This window comes from Hibiscus syriacus, unplaced genomic scaffold (genome assembly GCF_006381635.1).
Source record: "Hibiscus syriacus cultivar Baekdansim isolate YM2019G1 unplaced genomic scaffold, ASM638163v2 tig00008706_pilon, whole genome shotgun sequence".
Taxonomy (NCBI): domain Eukaryota; kingdom Viridiplantae; phylum Streptophyta; class Magnoliopsida; order Malvales; family Malvaceae; genus Hibiscus; species Hibiscus syriacus.
This window is the reverse complement of record NW_024062173.1, coordinates 144,018-154,748: the sequence shown is the minus strand read 5'-3', so window position 1 is coordinate 154,748 and position 10,731 is coordinate 144,018. Positions and strand designations below refer to the sequence as shown.

Genomic DNA, 10,731 nt, shown 5'->3' with positions numbered 1-10,731 from the left:
TGTGTGTTGACATGGACTTTCAATTTTTGGACTTTGGGTTGTAATTGAAAAGTTGTAATATCTTTGCTTGTGAATTATCTTAAGAGCCTAATTCAAGTAATTTTAACGTGTCCTTTAAATGAGGTTTTCAAGCTCAAATTTGTTTGCTTTAATTACGATATCTAATATAATATTTATATGAATCTTGATTATATCTAAAATTAAATTCTGAATAAGAGATAAATCTCTTTGAAATTTAAATCTTCAACCTGGAGACAATAGATAGATCCTAATCAAGACATAAGGAAGCTTTTTAAAAATTATTTTTAACCCCTTATAAATGTAATTAGATCCTCGTTTAGTAATTAAAATTATCATTAATTATCTTTTTGTTTTGAAAATTTTAATTAAATATTTAAATGTTTCTAAAAATTTTAATTTAACCCCAAAATCAGTTTTCCGAGATTCACCAGTCTTGAAGCATCAAATTCCTTCCCTGTTTTCACTGTGCATAAATGAAAGAGTATTTGTGAAGTAAAGGTTTTACCTTTTAATGAATAAAAACAAAAAATAGAGATGGAGAAAGCAAATAAAGGTATGGTCTTTGTAGATAACACCAATGATTGCTATAACAAAATGGGTCACCTTTTGAAATTTTAATCACCTTTCAAGACCATTACTGAAAGCTTAAAAATAAAATTTAAATTCGAGAAAAAGAAAAAAAATATTGACAAGGCAAGGAAATGGAATGATACAAGCCCCAGACCCAGATCCAGTGTAACAAGTCAAAACACTGTCAATCTCCTCTGATAGCCTTCTCCAACACACTAAAACAGTAAAACTCACTCCAAAAAGTTCCATTTTTTTTAGTATTTAAAAGTTTGTAGGCAATCCAAACAAACAAAACAAAAGGGTATTTTTTTTAACTAATTTACTAATGTAACCCTCCCTTCTTTTTCTTACATGACATAAAAGATCATCTCCAGTCTGACTCTCTTCAGTTTCTTGTCTTTTTTGTTTTGTATTTTTGGGTTTCCTTTGGTATGTTGTAAAATGGAGGAGCAAATATTAGCTTCTTCTTCCTCCTCCTCTTCGGTTGCTGATGCGGGTACTACTCAGCACGATCCATCGGGTCCGGGTGGTGCTCGGTACAAGCTAGTGGCTCCAGCTAAGCTACCGATCTCAAGGTCGGCTTGTATTACGATCCCTCCTGGGCTTAGTCCTTCTTCTTTCTTGGAGTCTCCTGTTCTTCTTTCAGATGTTAAGGTTAGAGCTGCTTTTTTTTTCTTGTGGTTGTATTGTTTTACGGTTATGTTTGTTTCCTGAGAAAATAGAGGAAAGTAAAAAAGTTGATTACTTCTTGAAAATTCACTGCTGAAATTGAATTCTTTCTCTTGTTGAGAAAAAACCCATGATTTTTTTAGTTGATTGAGGAATTCAACAGTGTGAGATTCAAAGATTATTTATTTTTTTCATTTATTGACAGTAGCTTATAGTGGAGAATTTTTCTTTGGTTTGGGAATGATGTGATTGGAACTAATTTTCAGCTAAAGATGTGCTTAAGAGGGAAAAGTAATGCGTTTACCATATTTGTTTGCTTTCATTTTTGGGTTCTTTAAATGCTTGATTTATATTTGAAGTGGTTCATGATGTTGGAGGCCTTAAAGCTAAAAGAAAAGATTCTGATGCTTCACCATTGCACCATTATTAGACAAATTATGAAAATAAAGCTCCTCAGTGCCCGTTGATTTCTATATTGTGTGAAGAATAAGGTTTCTCCATTTTTTAATGTGTTGTTAGTATAAAAAAAATCTAGGTTGAACCTTCTTTTGATTGTAGGATTTGTGGCTTCTTTATATACATACTAGAGACCTTTTCCATTTTGTGTAATGCATTGTGTGGAATAGATGCTTGGGGTGAGGTGGAGTGGATCGATGGATTGATTCTTCATAAAGGGTGATCATTTGATTTTATATCGAAAGGTGGAGGTTTGTTTAATGTGTGGTGCATCGAGGCAGTGGGAGAAAGGGTGGGAAAAAATAGAAAATTGGTGGGTCAAGGTTAAGAGAAGAGATTTAATGGAGGGTATGGCATTGTATAGAGTTGAATTCGCGAAAGGAATACAGGTGTTGGGTACTGAAGATTAGAAGTTGAGCTTGAGATTGAACGGACTTGTCATCGAGTGTAGGGTTTACTGGAAAAGTATATGAATGATATTGTTCTGGGACATTGCCCCATCTGTTCTCTACGTTTGTTAATTTTATGTTTGGCACTAAGTAAACATGATGCTGATAATATCTGTGCCAAGTAACTTGGTTTTGCTTCTTGTTCTTCAAGGCGGAGCCTTCCCCGACTACCGGTTCTCTCTTTAAGCCTCAAGCGGTACACGCCTCTGTTGCTTGTAGTACATATCCAGTGACTGCTGCGTGTTCTAATGCTTTTGATGAAAGAAATTCAAGCTCCTTTGAGTTTAGACCCCATCCTCGGTCTAACATGGTAATTTCCTGATAAATGTTGATCGAAATTTAGATAAGATTTTCCTTTTACTGCCCCCCTCCATCGTTATGTGGTTAGTGGTGCTAAAGTACAATTGTTTTTTTTCTTCTTCCTTTTATTCAAGGCTCCTGCAGATTTAGACTGTCGGAGAAGTGAGCAATATCGGCAGATCCGAATTCAATACCAGCCTATATTGTTCAATTCATCTGCTTCAGTTAAGAGTGAGATGGCAGCCTCGGATGAATTGAGCTTTTCAGTACCTGTCACTGTTAATACTGCTACTTCCATGGCTAGTACTCCTGCTGAAGTTGATGGAGATGAATTAAACCAGTTAGGTAACCCGAACAGCGGGGTGCTGCCAGGGCAGTCTGATCATAGAGGAGTTGGCCTTGTGTCATCTGATGATGGATATAACTGGAGGAAGTATGGACAGAAACATGTGAAAGGATGTGAATTTCCTCGCAGTTATTACAAATGTACACATCCTAATTGCGAAGTAAAAAAGCTATTCGAGCGATCTCATGATGGACAGATTACTGAGATAATATACAAAGGTACACATGATCACCCTAAACCTCAGCCTGGCCGCCGATATTCTTCTGGCAATATCATGTCCGGCCAAGAAGAAAGATCTGACAAGGTCTCATCTTTGAATGGTAGAGATGGTAAGGGAAAAAACTATACATCCAGTATTTTATCTGTCGAGTGCCTTTTTTTATGTACGTGTTAATCTTTTCTTTTTCTCCATTTTAGACAAGCCATCCTGTGGTTATGGCCAGATAGCTCATAGTATTGAGCCAAATAGTACTGCAGATCTATCTCCTGTCACAGCTAACGAAGATAATTTAGATGAGGTTGAAGATGATGATCCGTTCTCGAAACGGAGGTATTGCTATTTGTTATTGGTCAATAGAAGCTTTTATGTTATTATTTTGTGGATTTGTCTGGTTGCTAATGATACTAGCAAACTAAGAGCAGGAAGATGGATGGTGGGATTGATATCACTCCTGTGGTGAAGCCAATCCGGGAACCACGCGTTGTTGTTCAGACCGTGAGTGAAGTTGATATACTGGATGATGGGTATCGGTGGCGAAAATATGGGCAAAAAGTTGTGAGAGGAAATCCTAATCCTAGGTATGTATCATTAAATTGATGATTATAGAAATATAATGTCATGTTTACAATTCAGATCGTATAAGAAGCTCGTCTTTTTCGACATACAGCTTCTTAAACCACTATATTTGTGGTTTACAGGCATAGAATTCCAATTGAAGCATGTTAGCTTTCATGCTTTGTCATAAATTAGACATGATAATCGATTGCTTTAGGATCCTTTATTCAGTTTATCTTGAGCATTTTTGTATACTATTTGTTTTGCATATGGTTTCATGGCATGCTGATTTCAAGGCTCATATTCGAGAGTCGTTTGCGCATGACAATTCTTGACCATAGCTTTTTGTTATTTTATTATGATCTCTTACATTATATGATGTTATATTTTCTGCTTACTTTTCATGTAGGAGTTATTATAAGTGCACGAATGCCGGTTGCCCTGTTAGAAAACACGTTGAGAGGGCGTCTCATGATCCAAAAGCTGTTATAACCATGTATGAGGGAAAACACAATCACGATGTGCCTACCGCAAAGACCAGTAGTCATGATACAGCAGGGCCATCAAGGATTAGATCAGAAGAAAATGGTTCCATTAGCCTTGATCTTGGTGTTGGGATTAATTCCGTTCCCGAACATACTTCGAATGAGCATCAACGATTGCATTCTGAACTGGCCCAATACCGCCCTCAGAATGATTTCAGCACGGTTCAACCCACTCCGCTGGCAACGTACTATGGCGGCATGAATCAGTATGGATCTCGAGAAAATCCGAGTGAAGGCCGCGGTGTTGAAATTGCACCCCTAAACCATTCTTATGCTTTGCCACAGAGCATGGGAAGAATACTAACAGGTCCGTAAATCTGTTAACAATGAAGGTGACTGAAAAAAATATGGACAACATTTCAATTTTCCTCATCTTTTTCACTGGTGAAAGAAGAGTTTAGAACTGTCATCTGAAAATCTAGATTTTCCTGCTATATACACGTATGTATGTATGTATGTATGAGTTTACCATTTCAGCTTATCTTGTTATGTTGCCAATCACTATTTGTATTAAACTTGGGAGTTTGTACAAGTGAAACGGATAAAAATTTATTTTCACAGGATTTGTAAAGCAAGTTCTTGTAATGGAATTTGTAAGAAATATTATATTTTTCTATCATATCTTAAGAATATGTGATTAGTACACTATGAAATGTGAATGTTTTCAGGCAAATGGACCAGCTAGCTTCATATCCATTGAAAAAACCATATTCATTAAACTGAAATGTGAACATTACAGAGAGGAAAACGCGTAAGCAAGACAATCTGCAACAGTTAACCACTAGAAATTAATCACTAACATTTAATTCTAGAAACACCTTGGTGCATCCATGTCAAAACAGTTATCGATCGGTTAACATCTCCATGCGCAGGAGGCGACAATGGCTCGATTCATCCAGCCGAGATAAAGAACGCCATCTTAACATCTCCATGCGCAGGAGGCAACAATGGCTCGATTCATCCAGCCGAGATAAAGAACACCATCTCTCTCTTCAAGCGTATACTTATCACAATAGCTTTGCAGCAGAGTTTTGATGGTGGTGTTAACGATTGAGCTTAATGGAGAGGGTGTAAAGCCAGCCATGATAAACCTTGATCTCCATTTGCCTAGCAGTTCATGACGTTCCACTCTCTCAGGCCCTTCGCATGCTATAATGTTGACGATCTCCCGGGCCAGACAGTGTTGTTCGGTGCTGATCCGCTCGTTGTGTTCCCTCGGGAGGCTAACATCAATTGATTCGAAGATAGCCAGATAATGATCCATTGTCTCCAGGAAACGGGGAAGAAAAGGGGCGGTGTTTGTATTCGCTTCTTGCTCAACAAGGGTCACCACCTTCGGGGACAAACTCTTCGCCAACCTCAGCAGCCTGTCCCGATGGTTCTCTGTGCCCACACTTTCATCTGGCATGTGATGCAGCATCATGGCAAAATTTACGGCAATGGCTTCACCAGGTTGAATCCTGAGGTTTTCAAGTTGAACCTCGGTACCAGAAATAGCAGCACCATGGAACTCAAAGGGTACCTTACATGACTCAGCAAACTTGCGTAGTCGCTGCCCCACTATTTCAAGTCCTCCCCCTCTGGCAAAAGATGATGTAGGGTCATCAATGCCGGTTATACGGATGCTTGGTGGTCCTCCAGGCCGAGAGGCAAGGGCATTGATTAGGGTCAACCATTGGCTTCCTTGGGCAATCTGAAAATCAATTATATGGACTCGACTTTCTTCTTTCACGGCTTCAGCAATTGCCCCGTTTGCCGACATATGGCCGAACTTGAAATACGGGCAGATTTCATAGAGGATGTGCATGTATGAAAGCAGTTCAGCACCGGCAGGCTCTTTACATCTGAGGGCTTTGTAGATAGAACTTCCTGATGAAGCCAACTTTGCAACAAGACCTTCCACCATGTAGGCTCCTAGACGTTGCATTGGTTCGCCCGAAACTGACACCAATTGATGCAATTCCGCAATCAAACAGTCGGCCATATACATATCTTTATTTTCTATAGCTTTGGCACAAGCACAGAGCAGTTCTTTAAGGTCCCCTCTGGCGATCATTTCCATCATGTATTTCCACCTCTCCGCTTCTGTAGACACTTCAGTGGCTCTGCCGGAAGCGGCAATTGAATGGTCGTCAAAATGATCTAAATCGGAGCCCAGCATAGCAGTTTCCAATTGTCTTATCATGTGCCCCAAGTCATTTTCATTGTCTATCACACAAGAACTACTTATTGGTGAACCACATGTATATTCTGGGGAATGATGAAGATCTGATAGGTACGAGTAGTTTTGCAGCAAAACAGGGCTGCCATCGGGTGAGAAACTGGCGGTCGAAGAAGAGTTCTGCATACCGGATGACGAATCAAGGGTACGGTATTGATCTGGTTTATGAACGGATTGTTGCACACCATTGCTGCCGTCATCGGAGCCAGATTGGTACTGATCTAAGCTTTGGTTGGAAGGCAAACGATAGGACTCCAACTCTTTGACTGGCTGATCGAAGACCGTACCTGTAATTTTAGGTTTCTGAGACATTTGCATCGGAGAAGTTTCTTTCAGTAGAAACTACGAATCGACAGACAACAATGGAGAGAAACACCGAAAAACCTTTCTAATCAAAGCGCCTTCGAATTTAACCGAAAGCACTGCTACAAAGAATAAGTTAAATCACCCAGCCAGAACAGCTGCTTGGCACGAATAAACACGTAATGTGCTAACCTGATTCATTCTGCATAGACAATTGACAAAAACTTTAGCTGCATTTTATGATGGAAAAAGAACAGATACCGATCAGAAAAAGTAACACCGGCTTTTCATTTATATCAGCAGAAATCAAACAATCAAAATGATGCACAATACAGCAAAGGGTAACGAAGACCCTACATAGATCATACATGAAAAGCTCAACAAGATGAACAAAGAAAGCGATTTCACGACAAAGGGAATTCATTTTCGCAGCCAACACCTAAACAAGTCGGTGAAAAAAGATGTATGAATGAAATCAGAAAGTCATTTACCTGAAAAAAAAAGGGTTTATATAAGCAGTAAATTCATTGAAAAGACTGGAAATCATATAATGGATTCATGCAAACACAGTAAAAAAATTGCAGAATCTGGTATCAGCCACAAACATAGAAAGTTCTTTCTGAAATTAAACAACAACAACAAACATTCATCATATAGGATGAAGCTATGAAAATGTTTTACATTTTCTTAAGAAATGGGATTTCAAGGATAACCTCGGAATCTGAAAGAGCAATGGTCAAATCTTTTATAGAACATTAAAAAACAGGGTTTAAAGATGAAAAGCTAACTGATTTCAACCATGCATGAACAGAAAGATTATACCTTTTACAACTGCAAGTAAATCAGCAAAACAAGTTCATTTCAGACCAGAAATAAATCAATTGCATCATGCAGAAGAAGCACAAAACACTAAAAAACAAGGCAAGAAAATTTCAAATCAAACCCAATATTAAAAAAAAAAAAACAAAGAATAACAAAGACCCTAGTCCATTTCAATGAAATATTTTCTTCCCATACCTTCTTTTGATTCCCCTTCCAACTTTAGAATTTTTGTAATCAGTTTGGGTTTCGAAGAACAAAAGATCTGAAAGGAGAGTCAAGTGTAAATTTCCCAACAACCAGGGTGCATCGATCTTCAACTTTATAATACAACGATGACATCTTCATTGCTGAAATTACATAACTGACACTGATAAAATGACGGATTTACTTACCTAAGACATGAATCACATTGTATTACATCCAACCATCCTCCAGTTAATCTAGTATCCCCTTCCATGGGTACCACTAGAAAGACCAGAATACCCTCTCTCGACCAAATAAATCCCCCACCAGACCTATATTCTTATCATTTAAATTCTATCCTTTTTAGCCTTATCTCTTCGGTATTTGGGGGTAGTTAATCAACATTTGATTAAAGAAAAGCCTTCGAAAATCCTTATTCCAGTCTATTGGAAGACGTCAGCTTAGAGTCTTCAAAGTATAGTCAAATAAAGTAACCCCAATGCAATAGTTGTTGCAAATGTCAAAGTCTTCTGTAAATTTCTTTTGAAGGTTATGGATATTATATATATATATTATATCATGCAGCATACTGTTAACAACGACTAAAATTTGAAGCTAACATCATCGTATTCGATTATAGATTTTTGATCCATGTGGGGGCCCTTTTAATCAATAATTTAATTTTAAATCATAACAAAACTCTAATCTAATGCACAAGTTGTTAGATGATGAGTAAGCATCCATCATTCATCATTACAAGAAAGAAAACAAACATAAAAGTTAAACCTTTTGCCAAAGTTTTTAACTTTCTTCTTCATTGGTTAAGTAGTTTTGAAATACACAAGTACCAAAGATGAAAGCTTTTTAGCTGTATCGGGGGAGGAGGGTATTTTGGTCCGACTAATGTTTTAAAAAGGGGACACCTTTAGAAATTTGACTGATGAAAAAGAACAGAGAAAAATGGGGAAAACAAGGGGTTTGTTGAGATTATCCGATTGTCAATTTGGATTAGTCTTACTAAATTTGAGAGCATTACCCCTTCAAACATGCAAATTAAAGTAAAAAGGACCCACACGGTTTAAGCCCCCATTGTAACATACATCAAGAAAATGAAGTTTCAGAATGTTCAATCTATTTTTTTTTTTCTTGTATAAACTATCTTTGACTACTGCACATGCATGAGGATTAAAAGGGATAAAGGTGGGTATCTGAGAGTATGGGATAATTATTACATAAACCTACCGACTGCTCCACCTTCCCCTTTAAACTCCTTATAGAATCTTAGATCTGAACACAAACTGACATACAAGAACTAACCAAAATGAAAAAGAAACTGGGAATATGGTAACAGTTTTCATTTGCATGTTGCCATCAGGTATGATCTTATCAGATTCAGTTTAAAATATTGCCGGGCATATTCTTAATGTTTTGACGTGGGAAAGCAGTGACGGATCTATGTACAACTCAGGGTGAGTATGTACTCAAATTATCATTGTCTGCCTTATTGCAAGTTTTGTCTTTTACGTCCATGTACAATGGAAAGCATGGCGGGAAGGCTGCTGCAGGAAAGAAATCTTCTTGAACTCCTGTCAAATTCTCCCTGATTAATTCATCCATATTAGTCCAAGTTAATTACGTAATATCTACGGAGTTTCAAAATTTTCTTCATCACAATTGCATATTGACGCAATATTTCAAATCCATGTTTATACGCATCGATGAGTATTTTCTATTGATAATCTATTTCGTCCCTAGAATTTTTATAAATTCAACCTCTTTTAAAATATTAAAAATTCATTTTTTTAACATAAAATCCTACTTCCGGCTCCTCCTTTTGCCATAAGCACAAGTGTAAACTGTTCCTTATGCCTGTGAAGTCAATGTTGCAATCCTTTCATCTTTGATTATGAAAAGGAATTTCCCTGTCCAAATCAATATGTTTTCTTCATTTCGTTGTGGAAATATTATCAAATCTCAAAAGAGAAATATACAGCAAAATGCCAAACCTTTCTGCATAGTCTACGTCTGCAGGTCAACATAACAACAATCCTTAAATTTCAAATGCCTAATATCTTTTTAAAAGACAACAAATTAACCATTGATACGAAGGAAATCAATCCTTTACGAGACTTTTTTTTTAATAAGCTGCAATAAAGACAGAGATAATATTGTCCAAAGTCAAGTATTTAGCTATATGGGAAAGTTGAATAATAAATGCTACCAAATAAATTATAAGTCAAATTTATGGTGATGATGATTTTACATAAGGAATGACGCGTTTGAGAATCGTCCAAATTATATATGATTAAGAAAATAATAATATAAGTGATATAAAATAAATCATATATTAGAGATAAGATTTAGCGTGATTTGATCTTGTTTAATCTCACACGCGAAAGATTAATTTAGTATAGGCGTAGAAATCACAAAAATATAAATACATGGATTTTTTGTGTCCCAAAAATTAACATTTGACAATTCGTATCACGACGTGTGGTACCCGATTTTGTATTTTCGTCTCATTTTCTAATCCGATCACTTTCAAATGCTCTCAAACACTATAAAACTCTTAATTAGGTTAAAGGCACTCGAGAAAAATATGAGGCACGACTATTCACCACTAAATTACTAACCTAACCTAAATAAAAGTAAAAATTAACTAAAAATAAAAAATGCATGATGAGAAAAAATATGCTAAAATACTAACTACCCCATGATATTTACTCAAGAACAATGAAAATAAATAAATAAATAAATAAATTATAGTTAATAATATTATAATTTATGTTAAAATATAAGGATAATATATAGTTAATAATATTACAACTCCTTAGCTTAATTTGGTGTTTAGCTTTTGCACCATTAAATTATTTTTCTTCAATACGATGAATTTTCTTATTAAAAGATATTATTTTTACTATATATAAAATATGACTTGCAACCATGTCATATGATCTTCACATGATGAAAACAATTATCCATGTCATCACGTCACAAATGACTACATATCTTTATATCTATACTATCAATCAAATAAATTTTAGGGTAAACTACATATTTAGTAAATAAAT

The 10,731-nt window shown here is 36.3% G+C and overlaps 2 protein-coding genes across 3 annotated transcripts; one reads left to right on the top strand and one right to left on the bottom strand.

Annotated features, from left to right (window-relative positions):
- Positions 1-966: 966 nt before the first annotated feature.
- Positions 967-4,472, top strand: LOC120202415 (probable WRKY transcription factor 20). 2 transcript variants are annotated; one of them, XM_039202838.1, is made up of 6 exons: positions 967-1,245; positions 2,317-2,475; positions 2,600-3,140; positions 3,229-3,361; positions 3,454-3,609; positions 3,996-4,472. In XM_039202838.1, exons 1-6 carry the CDS (start codon positions 1,033-1,035, stop codon positions 4,444-4,446), a joined length of 1,653 nt encoding a protein of 550 aa, XP_039058769.1. In that variant the 5' UTR covers positions 967-1,032; the 3' UTR covers positions 4,447-4,472. The 2 variants fall into 2 exon arrangements, with proteins under 2 accessions (XP_039058769.1, XP_039058770.1); XM_039202839.1 differs by lacking the exon at positions 967-1,245 and having other exon boundaries at positions 2,418-2,502; positions 2,543-3,140.
- Positions 4,473-4,823: 351 nt separating this feature from the next.
- On the bottom strand, positions 4,824-7,775 carry LOC120202414 (scarecrow-like protein 21). Its single transcript, XM_039202837.1, has 2 exons — positions 7,673-7,775; positions 4,824-6,857 (listed from the first exon to the last, which is right to left on the bottom strand). Exon 2 carries the CDS (start codon positions 6,668-6,670, stop codon positions 5,051-5,053), a length of 1,620 nt encoding a protein of 539 aa, XP_039058768.1. The 5' UTR covers positions 6,671-6,857; positions 7,673-7,775; the 3' UTR covers positions 4,824-5,050.
- Between the last annotated feature and the right edge of the window lie 2,956 nt (positions 7,776-10,731).